Consider the following 15,989-nt stretch of genomic DNA (forward strand, 5'->3'; position numbering starts at 1 on the left):
ATACAAATTTTGTACTTGAAGCATAAAATTGTAATAGGCCAAAAACAAGAAACAATGTATGTGAGGAATCCCTTTATTTTCTGGGTACCACCCATTAATAGTTAGAACCTGCCTATGGTATGAAAGAACGTTTTTTAAAGTCTGAGCTACGGTACATCACATTTTGCCTCACAGATACGAGTCATGCTAAATAGGGATAAGGTAGATTCAGTAATTACTAACTTAAAGTATTTTTTAAAAAATACCAGAAAAACTTTGAAAATCCAGTTTTAGGCCACACCAATTTAATTTGTTAGTTCTCGGATTCGCCTCTTCGTTTTTTTCTGATTTGCAAAAAAAAAAGAAAAATTGATTCTGGTCCTGAATCAACTGAAAAATGCTCATGTTTTGCCCCCCAACAGTTGAGGAAAGTCCTTTTCTTCCTAGTTGTTACAGTTTTCCCATCTATCATTGCAGTGGTTTGATTAAAAGTTCAAAATTCAATGTTTAAATTTTAACCCAGCCTTTTGTGTTGACTTCATGGCTCATTTTGTAGCATTTAAGCCTATAATAGGATGCCTAGACCTGTTTTTATTTTTATTTTTTTTCGCCCTGTCGCTTCATATTTTTTCTGAAAAAATCCGAGAACCAACAAATTAAATTGGTGTGGCCTTACTGTCCTGAAATCACTTTAGGTGCCTTAATCTGTTACCTGCAAATACCATGTTTCAGTTCGTATGCCCCAAATTAAATTCTATAATAGCTGCTTTTCAACACCACTGGATTCACACAATACCTGGTCTCCTGGGCTCTGTCCCGATTTCTCACACAATATGTCTGAGGGTCTTTCATTTCTAAGGAATGTCCAGTCATTCAGAAAACTGGACAGAACTAATCAGGAAGTAACAAATAGCTGGAGGATCAGGCAAAGCACAGGAAATTGGGAAAGCTTCAGTTATTCAAAGGATTTAAAAAAAAAGAAAAATCATTTTGGTTGAAGGATCAGACCACTGATGAAAACGAAGGGGTCAGTTGCATCAAATGGCTGAGCTCAAAATACTGGTGCATGTGCACCTTAGTGCTCCCAAATTTGGAGCTGTGTTTTCTGTGGGTGCACTGGTGCATAGGTTTATGTACATGACATACATGTAAGTTATACAGCATATTCTTAACATCCAAGTGTCAAACAAATAATAATCATTGTCGTAGTACTTTAATCTTTAGATTTATGAAAAATAATTAGTTTTTGCTAGCATTCTACGTATTTTATTTTATATGGTGCACCCACATTTTTTTTTTGTCCCCCCAATTTTTGGGTGCACCAGTGCATGCACCTATTCCCAAAAAGGAATTTCGAGCCCTGAATTTCGAAATATTTCAAACATACATCTGTTTTGAGATATTAAGAAGCATGTTAAACACAGTTGTTTTCTTCAACTTGCTAAGCTCCAGAATGAAAACATTCTCTGGATGGCTCTTTTCTAGTGATGCATGGAAAGACTATTTTGAAAACAAAAGCTTCTATCTTGCTTGGTTCATCTGTTCCTTGTTTTATGTTTTTGAAAAAAAAAAACTTTGTTCTACATTAACCGCAATTTAATTCTCAATGAAAGACGTATTTTGGCCCCAATGCTTAAAGAAAGTCCTGTTCTTCCTAAATATATTATATAGCTAGTTCTTAACATTTATCAATGTAACAATGTGCAATTTTGTTTCATTGAAAGTTCAAAATCAATTAGAATGTTCACTTCATGGCTCATATTGGAACATTTCCAGCTAACATGGGGTGCCTTGGCCTTTTTTTATTTCACCCTGTCGCTTCATATTTTTTCTGAAAAAAATCTGAGAAACAACAAATTAAATTGGTGTGGCCTTAAGGTTGATTCAATTTAAAGAACGACCAGCAAATTGACCTTGAAAATGCAGTTTTACCACCCTGAAATCACTTTGGGTGTCTTTAACTTAGCATATTTGGCAATTAGTGACCACCTGCACACTGATACATGTACTAATAGCTTGTTTATAAACCAACCCGAGCCTAACCCTATTTGCTCGAAGAACACACTTTCTGCACAGGTGCACCTGGACGGCATACTTCGCCCCACAATAGTTTCCTCCTTTGTTAATCCCCAATGTATGCTGACAATTGTGACAATTCTTTATTTACACTTGACAACCCAACCCAGCTACCAACTTGCTTCGCTCTACAATTCTTTAACATGCCCCTGAAAATACATAAAGGGCTTCGGGCGATCGTATAACAAAACAAACAATATACATGATACACAACACCCAAACCTTTCATTTAGTTAAACGCTATCGTTTTTGTAACACAACACATCTTCGAGCATACATGTGTCAACCACTTGAAGTTAAGGATTACGATAGAATCTTATGCTTCTTAAGAAAAGTCAACAAGAAGTCGGAGTGCTTGCGTTGGAAGCCAAGACATCGGTATGTCTCGAGAATAAACAAATCTTAGAAAGCCAGAATGTACATAACCTTTGACATATATTATGAATGGCCCAATTGAATGGGGATTCTTAGGTCACTAAACACATATTTGGGGAGACAACAGTGTGCTAACGTTTTAGCTACAATCTAGGTTTCTAATTCTATGGCTTGTGACTTTTTAAACTAAAATGTATACAGCATTACGCATAAGATGACCTCAAAACAACGACACTATATAACTCTCAGTGAAATCTTTTTTGACTTAGTCAACTTGTGAAACTATAGGCCAACTCCTGAAATTCAAGAACTACATAACAGTACACTTGGTTTTAAAAAATGTGTCATTTAAAGTTAAAGTATTGCCTCTATTGAGTTAGTACACAAAGTAGCTGACTGTTCTAGCCAGTGTCAGTCATTTCCAATATCATTTGACAGAATTTTGCTGACATGACAAACAGAAATTTTCAACAGACAAAAATCGGCATGTAAAGATATGGATAGAGAATGTCATTAAACTTAAAGCTAATATTGAGTCTAGCAGCAAAATTTACATGAAAATGCAGGAAACGGTGTTTCAGAAGCTCAAAATTCAAAATTTTCCCTAAATAAAACACCCCTAAGCCTTGGCCAATGGTTTACATTATCTATAATGTTACATCAGTTGAGATGTCAAAAAGACTCATAATTGCTAAGAACAGTGGCTTAAAATACAGTAAGTGAACAATACAATACAGTAACTGAACAGTACAATACTTTCAATAAAACAAAAAAAAAACTCACCTTTTATCGACCAATCAAGGCTTTGAGTTAAAATCCTAAAAATTAGTAGAATAAAACTGAGCTCTGATTTAGCAAGTGACAAACTGCTATAACTGCCACAGACTTGTTCAATGTGAGTCCAGTCCAGTGGTCACACATGTAGGTAGAGATCCCTACTGGTAACTCCTAACCCTGACCTTTCCTTACATTGTTTACACCCTCAGGTCACGCCATTGTTACCGGAAGGTTACTGAGCGGGGCCCGGCCTATTCAGGAGGGAAGACTGACCAATGGCAGCCGAGCTTTCATTGACACACACGGCAGGTAAAATGTCAAGTGGTGCAAATCACAAAATAGTGGAAAATTGCTCGTTGTATCTTGAGAGATGACCACAATTTGAAAGCGTCTAATTCTAACCCACATGAATTCACAAATTTAAATCAAGTAGGGAATACGTATTTTTTCAAAGACTGCAAAAACATAAAACTTTTTTTTAAAGTCAAATTTCTGGTTATTTTTTTACTGTCACCATTAGGTCATACCAATTTAATTTGTTGTTTCTCAGATCTTTAAAAAAAAATCAGGAGCGACAGGGCAAAGAAAAAAAAACAGACCAAGGCACCCCATGATAGCCGGAAATGTTACAATATGAGCCATGAAGTGAACATACCTGGTTTATAGATTTTGAACTTAAATGAAACAAAATTGTATTGTTACATTGAAAAACTTATAAGAAGAAAAGGACTTTTTTCAACCATTGGGGCCAAAAGATGTCTTTCATTGAGCATTTTGCACTTGATTCAGAACGTAAAATCTTTTTTTTTTTACAAATCAGAAAAAAATGAACAGGGCGAATCCGAAAAACAACAAATTAAATTCGTGTGGCCTTATGAAATGATGACACAACTGTGCTTAGAAATAAATCAAAACCAAACTTGCCATTAAATATCAAACAAATTCTATATCCAGAATATTTTTTTGTCTGCCTTGAATTTGAAATTGCGTCATATGACAGTTGTAAGTGATACCAATGCTCTGACGCACAAGCAGTGTTTTGAATAACGATCGTCGTGTTTATACCTTCGACTTACAAAGTGTATGTGTACCTAAGAGCCTCTAAGCCCTCTGTGTGCTACATACTTTCCCAACAGATGTCACGGCCAATGCCCCCCTATTTGTTGAGGGGGTCGACACAATTGAACGGCAACTAGAGTTTCAGGGTGCTGAAAGCCGGCCGAGTTTACAATATTTGGTAACCACCACAAGCACGCTTACAACACCAAACAGTACGCTTTGTTCTGGGACTGGTCTTGAAAACATAAGAAACGCTGTTTCAAATCAGCTTTGGACTGAACCTCTACCAGGGATGTACATGTAATTTATGTAATTTAGTAAAAAAATTAGAGTAATAAATTGCAAGTATGTCTAATAATTAATATATTAAGTCTAAAAAGAGCACGCTTGCAACACCAAACATTTTTGTTCTGGAAGGTCTTGAAAACACAAGAAACACAGTTTAAAATCTGGGCTTTGCATGGAACCTCTACCAGGGACGTACTTTGAAAAATAGCATAAAAGTAATAAGTTACACTGTATTATAAATGTCTTAAGTTAATATGGATGACATGGAGAAAAGGGAAGCATCTACAATTCTGGTATTTCTTTTCTTCTGATATATTTACTTAATAGTAATAAACAATTCCAGTACAAATTCACTTTTTTAGTGGAAGCTCAGTCACTAAATGGACAAAGATGTCTTTGAAACAAGCTGCTTAAATTATATAATGGTTTAAAGAATCTTAGAAAGCTCTCATAATGTACAAAAAGTAGAAATGCCGAGCAAAAATGCCTGACATCCAATTGCTTCAAAATTATCTAACTACTTTTATTCCAAAAGTTGGTTTCTGGCCTAAAAAAAGGCTTGAGTATAAGAGTTACTCATTGTTTTTCTAGCGAAAAAAATACTGTTGGCAATGACTTTGAATCAAAACAGCTATTGCTTGTTTCCGAATGCATTTGTTGTACTATTTGTACGTACATATGCCGTGTGCTTCTACATGCATTCACAACAATCCAATACCTGAAAATCTGCCGGCTAAAGCGTCCCAGAAGATAATCCCTTTTTAATCCCCATCACTAATCTCCTACACACTAAAAACAAGAGAACAGCAAAGCTCTTTGCTTACCTGCAAGGATACAAACACAGAATCAGGTAGAAAACATGGCAGATGGTTTTAGTGTCTACACGATTGTGTCAGTACTGAGGCCAGGCTGACTATGGTCTGGTGAAGCGTGGGTTGTTACACGAGTAATTACCATGTGAATGCATGCCCCCAGGCGTATCGGGCGTAAACTACAGGGCTCAAAACACAACCATGTTTTACCACATGCTGTTTGGTAAACAAGGGTGGGTTTTGAAAAAAAAACATCAACTGAAAGTTCTTTTGGCATCTTTATAATATCTATACCCAGTGTCATATACCCAGATAGTCCCAATGCATTGTTAAACTTTATTTGTTAGCCTAAGGCCACACCAATTTAATTTGTAGGTTCTCGGATTCGCCGCTTCATTTTTTTCTGATTTGCAAAAAAAAAAAAAGATTCTGGTTCTGAATCAACTGAAATAATGCTAATATTTTGCCCCCAACAGTTGAAGAAAGTCCCTTTCTTCCTAGTTTTTACAACTTTTTCCATCTATCAATGCAACTTGGTATGATATAAGTATAATAAAGTTCAAAATTCATTGTTTAAATATTTTACCCTGCCTTTTGTGTTGAATTCATGGCTCTTATCATAGCATTTGGGGCTATAATATGATGCCTAGCCCTGTTTTTAGTTTTTTCGCCCTTTTGCTTCATTTTTTTTTCTGAAAAAATCCAAGAACCAACAAATCAAATTGGTGTCGCCTGAATGTGAAAAAAAATTAAAGAAAGAAGAAAAAAGAGAATCTCTAACTACCATCTCTGTTTTGTTTTTTTCAGGACTTAAACCGGAAACACAGCACTAATTTGAATTTCCTACAGAGTAAGCCTAATCAATTCCTATCCTGGTCATGAGTGGTTGTCAGTAACAACTCTTTGTCTGTGTGCGACAAATTACCCTCTGTAATCATAGTCATCAGAGCTAACGCATCACTAGTAACTGTCTAGGAAACTACCACAATGGGTAGTTATATGCCAGATAATTCACATGTATGAGGTAGATTGGATTGACAATTGTTATCTAGAAGGCCTACATGTATTTGTGGATCTTGTCTTTCGAGTCTGTCAATTTTCTTCAGGCTGTTACAAATAGGGCTTCATCATGTCATTTGTATGCAGAACAACATACATGTAGATCTAATTTGGTGGCTATACCAATTTAATTTGTTGGTTATAGTTAAAGAGAAAACATGGGAAAAAATAGGCCTTTTTTTTCATATAGTTTCCCAGATTCACATGTATGAGGTGGATTGGATTGACAATTATGTTATCTAGAAGGGGCCCTATTTGTGGAAGTTGTCTTTCGAGTCAATTCTCTTCAGGCTGTTACAAATAGGGATTCATCATGTCATTTGAGAACAACAATCTACTAGTAATTTGGTGGCTATATTTTAATTTGTTGGTTATACTAACGTATATATAAAGAGATAACATGGGAAAAGATGCCTATTTTTTTTTTTTCATATACCAGATAATTCACATGTATGAGGTGGATTGGATTGACAATTGTTACCTACAGGGCCTATGTGTGGATCTTGACAATAATGTCTTTCGAGTCTGTCAATTCTCTCCAGGCTGTTACAAATAGGGCTTCATCATGTCATTTGTATGCAGATTAACAATATAATTTGTTTCCCACACCAATCTAATTTGTTGGTTCTCTGATTTTTGGAGAAAAAAATATGAAAATATAAAGTGACACTGAGAACAATTTTTTTTAATCAGAAAAAGAAACAGGCAAATCCTATTAAATTGGTATGGCAATTGAATTTTTGAACCTATTTTATCCAGTACTCAAATTTTATAAATTTTGTACCGGTATGTGTGCTAATGACAGATATGACTACTACTAGTAGTTTAGGTGTAAATCAATATAATTCAGGCTTAACTGGCAAGTTTGGGTAACAGATTAAATCATTGATTGTTAGATTGATCGCTTTTGATACAGGAAGGGGTGTAATTATCTTATTTACTGTCTATCCTTTCCTCTTGCCACTTGCTAGTCCATTGAAACTGGTAACATGTCATGCACGCCACCTATCTGCTGTGTGAATCACTGCAGTCCTACAAGCAGATTTTTACTTTGCTACAGTCAAGTAAATGTGCATAGATATTACAGAGAATACAATTTGAACACAAACCGCATTTGTGTGTTGGAATTGCTGAACATTACATGTAGTACAATATTTTGTTTGAACTGTTGGCACATTTTGCATTGAAATGTGTGTTTTCTTACATTCTTAAACTGTAAAAATTAAGTCAGTTGTTAGAACTAGAAAAGTAACATTTGCAAAGCAAATGCATAATGTAAAAGTATATCTACCATATTCTTACTCAAAGTCAAACACATTCACATATATGGTGATAGTAGTCTAAATCCCTCCTATTATAAAATTGCAACATGATGTAACCCAACACCAGTTACCATGGTGAGAGACAATATGGTTCAGTCAGGTCAGAGGTCACTGTTTGGAGAAGAAGAAGAAACGTAACAAAAACAATATGTTTAATTAAGGCTTCATGTCATAAGCAGACAGTGCTGCGGGACTCACCCGTTGGCGTCCACTGCTGCGGCCACAGCTGCGGTGTCCAGTCTGCGGAGACTCTGCTCTGTCTGCTGCAGCCGTTTGCGCAGGTCCGACACATTCCGCATGAGAATCTCCTCGTCAGACGACATGTTTACTGCATCATGTCAGCGGTAGGACGGGTCAATCTATCAAACTACTGGACAGGAAGGGACCTAAAAGGGAAATTAGTTATAGTAATTGGTTTATTGATAAATCGTGAAGTAAATGGCCTTACAGTAAAAACCGTATCAAAATTTAATATCAACTATTATCTTCGTCTTTGTCTGGGATATCGCTCTAAAAACCCGCGAGGGGTATCACTGAGACAGGAGGGGAGGTGTGTGGACCTTATGGAAGGGCCGGACAAACCCCTCAGGCTCAACTCCCCCGCAGCGGTAATTTAGATTGGTGGGCGAAGGGCTCTTGCCAGTCTTGGCTGTCGAAGGAAAACGGCTAACGGCCCGATACTAGTTTGGCACCCAGGGTAAGTATTATCTTTTTAGCAGTACAAGGACAACAAAGCTTTCACTGTGTTTGAAGTTCACGTTCATTATTCTGTACTACAGTAGTAGTATGAATCTATAAATTATGATAGACTCATATATTTGTCACTTGTTTTGATTTTGCAGTGTGAATGTTGCCATGTAGAAACACCCCCTTTAGGATAATGGTTTGATCCGATGTACGCATGCGTACTGCGCAGTTGGTTTGAGAGAACAAAGAATACACTCAGTCGTCTCTATGCTCTGGCTTCGCTGGTCGTAATTGCGTTGTCATCTGGAATAGGAACTGTGATCTGGAACGAGGATTGGTAGGGTAACATTTGGAGGTTCTACCGAGATCCTATTTCCTGGAGTAACGGAGCGGATGAAGCGATTGCGACGAAGAAACTGCCACAGACGCCGGAGTGAGAGAGAAAAGTTCGCGCCAAAAGTGGTCACGGGACAAAAGGTCAGAGAGGTCAAATCATACGTAAACAAAACAAAGTTCAAGGGTTAACAAGATGGCGCCGCGGTTGTAAGGGGGAGGGCGACTGCAGTATTGTTGCTACGAAAGAGAGGTTGAAAGTCGGTGCGCTGAATCAAGATTACGGTAGTTTTAGAGGGATATTTGAGCACTACAAGAGAAGTATGGCGGAAGGAGGAAAAGGCGCACAGAACAGTAGTAGTGACGATAAAACATCAGGTCCTCAGACGCCGGAGGTGACGATGAAAAACCTAGTTGATGCCACCACGAACCTGGCACGAGTAGTAAACGGTTGTTTCACTGGGATAGAGCGCTTGGGAGAGAGACTGGCCACTTTGGAGGGTGAATCTGCTGGAGAAGGAAGCCACACTGTAAGAAGAGCACTCTGGCAATCGGAGAAGAAGTCAAGGTGGAAGGTGGATAGCAGCAAGGGCAACCAACAAGCAGGGTCCAACCACAAGAAGGAGTTCAAGATAACAGGACAGGTGGGGCAGCTGAGATTTCAGTCCCTCACATACCAAATCAAGAGTGGTTTGAGGCAGGGATATACAGAGGAGGAGGTGGTAGATGCAGTAATCAGGGCGATACCAGCCGGGTCACCTCTTCGGACTTACCTGGAAGGGAAAGAACAGTTGAACCTCACATTGGTCGAACAGGTGATAAGAGCCCATGGATTAGAGGAAACTGCTACCGACCTGTACCGTAAGTTAAGCATCGGATGCCAAGAAGAAGGGGAGTCTTCACAAGGCTTTGTCACAAGGATGATGGGGCTGAGAGACAAGGTGGTAGAAGCATCAAAGGAAGAAGATGGACTATATGACGCCAAATTGGTCCAGGCGATGTTCCTCCGCTCCGTACAAACAGGCCTGAGGGACAATAACATTAGGATGGAGATGAAGCCGTACCTGGTAGCCAACTCCAACAGTAGCGACATCCTACTGTTGGAGAAGTTGAGCCGAGCCATCGTGGACCAGAAAGAACGGGACGAAAAGCTCGCATCAACAAGCTCACCTCAACAAGCTCACGTCAACAAGGTCACTGTAACAAGCCCGCGGTGCAACCAATGTACACAACAGGGGATGGAGCTGTGCCGTCATTGTTTCAGGTGTGGGGGAAACAACCACATCGCTCGGTGGTGCCGAAACAAGAACCAGGGAAACGCTTCAGGGGCACCCCAAGGGGACGAGGGGTCGTCCTAGGCAGCTCACAACCGTCCCAGAAACGACAACAACAAACAACACCAAATAATAACAATCAACAGCCCTCGGTAACAACAACTAACAACAAACAACAACAACAAACAGCAACAGCAAACAACAATCAACAGCAATCGGTTCACGTCAACGCCATGACTGCGTCACATCTAACACCAAAACAAAGAACTAAAATAACAAAGTTAGTCGGGAATCGGTGCCTGGTGTCGTGTAAGATGGATGACCAGCCAGTCCTGGCATTATGGGACACCGGTGCACAAGTGAGTATCATGACAGATACGTGGAGAGAGAAGAATCTACCAGAGATCAAGGTCAGACCAGTAATAGAGATACTTGAGGACACAGCAAGCCTCAACTTACAGGCGGCAAATGGTACAGAGATCCCATACAGTGGATGGGTAGAGGTCAGTTTTAAACTAAGCGAAGATGACTCACCAGCTATCTCTGTGCCATTTCTGACAACCAACAGCCCTAGTCAGGACCATCCGATAATTGGATACAACGTCATCGAAGAAATCCAAAAGCGTTGTGGGAGTGACTCTGCCCTGCTGTCGAGGGCGCTGCCGGTTCGGCCACAGAGGGCGGCGGCCCTGGTTAACCTGATAGAAGAGTTCAGCGTCCCGAACCCGGCAGGAGTGCGGGTCGGCAGGAAGAGAGTTCGGCTACCACGAGGGGCAACAGTTCAAGTTAGGTGCAGGATTCCTCGCGGCTCAGTGGAGGAGAAACAGATCATGCTGTTTGAACCAGATGAAGCCGGTGATTGGCCCACGGGCCTGGAAGTGGGACCGGCACTCATCCCAGTTAACTCAACGGGGATGATCAAGGTGCCTGTAACCAATCCCAACCAATATGATGTCTACCTGCCGGCAAAGACAGTGTTGGGTCGAGCAGAACCAATACGATCAGCAGTACCGGTTGAGCTGAGGAGAGTGCCTGAGGGATCTCAACACCCAACAACTGAGGACAGGAGACCAGTGAGCGAAGAACCACAGCAAACACCACAGCAAGCTCAAGTAAACACTGTTCAGGCAGAAGATGAGTTGTGGGACCCTCCAGTTGACCTGTCACACTTGAGCGAGGAGCAGAGGAAGATTGTGAAACAGATGCTCCGGGAGGAATCAGGTGCATTTTCTCGAGATGAGTCTGATATCGGCAGTATTGAAGGTCTCAAGCTGAAACTCAACTTGACAGACACAGAGCCAGTGCAAAAGAATTACGTCTCCATCCCAGCACCTCTGTATAAAGAAGTGAGGGAGTATATTGAGGACCTCATCAACCAGGGGTGGATTACCAAATCAAAGTCACCCTACTCCTCTCCGATGGTGTGCGTCCGAAAGAAGGATGGGAGCATGAGGCTCTGCATTGACTACCGCGCCTTGAACGAGAAGACAATGTCAGACAGGCAACCACTACCGAGGATCCAAGACATCTTGAACCGCCTGAAAGGAAGCACCTGGTTTTCCGTCCTGGATCAGGGTAAGGCCTACCATCAAGGCTACATGGATGAGGAAAGTCGGGAGTTCACAGCGTTCGTTACTCCATACGGCTTGTACGAATGGGTTCGAATTCCCTTCGGTCTTAAGAACGGACCTCCAGCATATCAGAGACACATGGAAGAGGTATTAGAAGGCCTGAGCCACGTGATCTGTGAACCCTATATGGACGATACCATGGTCCATAGTGACACGTTTGAATCCCATGTTGAGCGGAACAGGAGGGTCTTACGTCGCCTTCAGGAGCACGGGTGCAAGCTTAAACCAAAGAAGTGCATCATGTTCAGGCGGCAAGTGAGATACGTGGGGAAATTAGTAACTGCTGAGGGCTACACCATGGACCCCGAGGACACGGCAGCTGTCAATGCGCTGAAGGAGAAAACACCTACCACAGTAGGGGATGTGCGGAAGCTGCTGGGATTCCTTGGGTACTACCGGACATACATTAAGAACTTCAGTCAGATTGCCAAGCCCCTGTATGATTTGCTGTCAAATCATGCCCCAAAACAACCAATCAAGTGGACAGAAGAACACCAGAGAATACTCTGCCAACTCACGGAACAGCTGACTAGCCCACCAGTGATGGCATACCCAGATTTCGAGCGACCCTTTGTACTGCACACTGATGCATCAGCTCAGGGTCTCGGTGCTGTATTGTACCAGCAAAGTGAAGGGAAGCTGCGGGTAATAGCCTATGGATCGAGGACCCTGACTCAGGCGGAGAAGAACTACCACCTCCATTCAGGGAAGCTCGAGTTTCTCGCCTTGAAGTGGGCTGTCACTGAAAAGTTCCGGGACTATCTGTACTACGCACCATCGTTCGAAGTGTATACCGACAATAACCCCCTCACCTACGTTCTGAGTACGGCCAAGTTGAATGCGACAGGTCACCGATGGGTGGCAGAGTTGGCGGACTATAACTTCAGCATCAAGTACCGACCTGGGAAAGCCAATGCAGACGCAGATGTGCTGTCAAGAGTACCACGTCCAAGTCCAGGAGATGCTGAGCGGTTTATGGCTACCTGCACAGAAGAAGTGAGTGGTGATGTACTGAGTGCCACCACCCAGGCCATGCAGGCGGTTGATCAAGGAGATGCCACATGGATAAGTGCTATCACTACGAACATTGACAGTCTACCACCTGAAGATAAGAGTGCAAGTATGGGACCATTGAGCAAGAAGGAGATCGGTGAAGCGCAACGTCGAGACTCAGCCATTAGAAAGGTAATTGAACTGAAAGAAGAAGGGAGGAATCCCACTACCCGAGAGAGGCAAGACAACTCATTCGGTACAAGAGAGTACATGCGGGAGTGGAAAAGGCTTCAGATCGATGATGAGGGCATTCTCCGCCGGAGAGCTGGTCCAGTTCTGCAAATAGTGCTTCCAAAGGACTATAGAAACATTGTATACCAAGAACTACATGACAAAATGGGCCATCTGGGAGCAGACAGGGTTGTCAGCCTGGCAAGACAACGGTTCTACTGGCCAAAGATGCAGAGAGACATAGTTGAATACTGCACCTCCAAGTGTCAGTGCATTAAGCGCCGGAAGCCAAACATTCCAGACAAAGCTCCACTTACTAACATCATCACCACTGAGCCGCTACAACTGGTGTCTATTGACTATGTCCACCTTGAAAGGAGCAAAGGTGGCTACGAGTACATTCTGGTGGTTGTGGACCATTTCACACGGTTTGCTCAAGCATATGCCACCAGGAATAAGGCAGGGAGAACAGCAGCAGAGAAGCTCTTCAATGACTTCATTCCTAGATTTGGGTATCCTCTCAAGATTCACCATGATCAAGGAGCGGAGTTTGAAAACAGGTTGTTTCAACGCCTACATCAGCTGAGTGGAGTGTCGCCCTCGAGAACAACTCCCTATCACCCCCAGGGAAACGGTCAAGTGGAGAGGTTTAATCGGACTTTGCTAGCGATGTTACGTGCTCTCCCAGAATCCCAGAAGACAGATTGGAAGGCGTCTCTTAACAAGGTGGTTCATGCGTACAACTGCACCCGACATGAGAGCACCGGTTACTCTCCCCACTTCCTGTTGTATGGACATCACCCCCGACTGCCAGTGGACCTTATGTTTGGGATTGAAGACAAGGAGCATGAGGTTCAATCATATCCTGAGTATGTCAAGAGATGGAAAAGGGGCATGCAGGAGGCCTACAGGATTGCGAGTCAGCAGGCCAGGAAAACAAGTGCAAAAGGGAAGAAACAGTACGACAGAAAGGTGCACGGTCTCAGTCTGTCCAGTGGTGACCGGGTCCTTGTTAGAAATATGACAGACCGAGGAGGACCGGGCAAGTTGCGTTCCCACTGGGAGGACAAAATCCACATCGTTGTGAAGCAAAAGGGGAAAAATATCCCCGTGTATGAGGTACGCCCAGAGTGCCAAGAGGGAAGATCACGAGTGTTGCATAGAAATATGTTACTCCCATGCGAGGGACTGCCCCTAGAGGTCCCAGTTCCCAAACAGAGTAGAAGGAGAACACCTCAAGAGGAGGAGGGGAGAGGTAGTGAGAAAGAAGAAGCTGTGCCCAGCAGAGTAGAAGAAGATGAAGAGGCTGAACCTGAGAGCCAGGCAGAAGCTGTGCCCAGCAGAGTAGAAGAAGATGAAGAGCCTGAACCTGAGAGCCAGTCAGGAGGCTCAGACAGCGATAGTGACAGCGAGAAAGAAGAATCTGCACTAAGTGGAGTTGAAGTTGAGTCTGAGGACCAGCCCTGTGTGTCCCAGGGTGGTGAGGATGTTCCAGACTCAGCAGAAGCAGAAGAGAATAGACCGAGACGAAATAGGAGACCACCACGGACTCTCACGTATGATGTAGGTGGACAACCTGGCTACTTGAGAGTGCCAACAGTGAACACAGTAAATGCAGCAGAGTGGAACGTAGGGACACCATGGCCACTGAACATGTGGAATGCGGGAGCAGGGCATCCTGGGCAATTATATCAGTCGTGCCCTCACTGCAGACAGTTGATACCGATAATTCGCATGTACGCGCTCAGCTAAGGGGATGGAGTACCTGCTGTTCGGGTGGATGGTGAACTGCTATGGATTACTATTCCTGTGGAGTACCTGCTATTTGTGTGGACTGTGAACTGCCATGGATTACTATTCCAGTGGATTACTTGTTTCTGTGGATTACCTGTTGTTCTTGCGGACAATTAACTGTTTGGAATAAGAATTACTGTTCGTGTTGTGGATTATCTGCTGTACCTGTGCCGCTGCACCTGTGGATTACCCGCTGAAGGAGAAGAGTCTCAAGGGACAATTATATTATGAACAGTGAATGCATAATATTGTGGAACATGTGTAATAGAGACATAGTGTGAATGAGGTAGAACTTGAGAAAGAGAGAACATCTGTCGTCAGGTCATGTGAAACTTCTTGGGCAATCAACATGTGTGGAGGTTATTATACCGTGGATTGTTGATGTGTCTGTTGATGAAGAACTCCTATAGTAAATCTATTTCTTTCAGAAAAAGTGTAGGGAGTATGAAACGTTCTCTAGTGGATTAAGAGGTGACATTCTGAAGATTACACTATAATGCATCAGTTAGGGGAAGAAAGAAAGCTGTGATTTCTTTGTGTATTAGTAAGTGGACGAGTTGTTCAGCCATGTTGTTAAGTAATATAGATGCTAGTATGCATTTATCTCTTCTGTATGGAAGTAGAATCTTATCTTATATCAGTTTGCTACTGTAGAAGTCAGTGCCTTCGCGATGTTTGAAATGTACGTGCAAGTTACGTAGTGAAAAATGCAGTCTTGCTGTAGTTAAGTTTAATTCAATAGTCAAAGCGGTTCTTAAGGCAGTTCTAACACTCTTTACTTTGTTGTACAAGTTAAAAATATTTTATTCGAATTCACATAGATGTAGCTATAGAGAAGTTCCAAGTTAACAGTTCTACATGTTATTTACAACAGTTCAATATTTATTGTCAAATGTCGGGACGACATCTCAGCCAGGGGGGGCGTGTGTTGCCATGTAGAAACACCCCCTTTAGGATAATGGTTTGATCCGATGTACGCATGCGTACTGCGCAGTTGGTTTGAGAGAACAAAGAATACACTCAGTCGTCTCTATGCTCTGGCTTCGCTGGTCGTAATTGCGTTGTCATCTGGAATAGGAACTGTGATCTGGAACGAGGATTGGTAGGGTAACATGAAGTTATAGCGAAAACCGTTTCTGCAATAGTGCAATTACATTCTACATACGCATGGACAGTTTGAAAAGTTGGTTACCCGGAATTTTAAACATAACGTTACGTACTACAGATGCGCTTGGTAACGCATTTAGACAACGCCGAAGTGCAACAAAGTGTCTCAGCTCAACCTCTTCTTAAATAAAC

General features: G+C 42.0%; 1 protein-coding gene across 1 annotated transcript in view; it reads right to left on the reverse strand.

Annotated features, from left to right (window-relative positions):
• LOC109482321 overlaps positions 1–15,989 on the reverse strand; it is a 31,628-nt gene that overhangs the window by 15,232 nt on the left and 407 nt on the right. Inside the window, exon 2 of the mRNA XM_019785003.1 lies at positions 7,946–8,133. Coding sequence (XP_019640562.1) covers positions 7,946–8,070 — 125 coding nt within the window. The 5' untranslated portion in view covers positions 8,071–8,133. The remainder of the gene's footprint in view (positions 1–7,945; positions 8,134–15,989) is intronic.

This window comes from Branchiostoma belcheri, unplaced genomic scaffold (genome assembly GCF_001625305.1).
Source record: "Branchiostoma belcheri isolate BF01 breed outbred unplaced genomic scaffold, Haploidv18h27 scaffold6, whole genome shotgun sequence".
Taxonomy (NCBI): domain Eukaryota; kingdom Metazoa; phylum Chordata; class Leptocardii; order Amphioxiformes; family Branchiostomatidae; genus Branchiostoma; species Branchiostoma belcheri.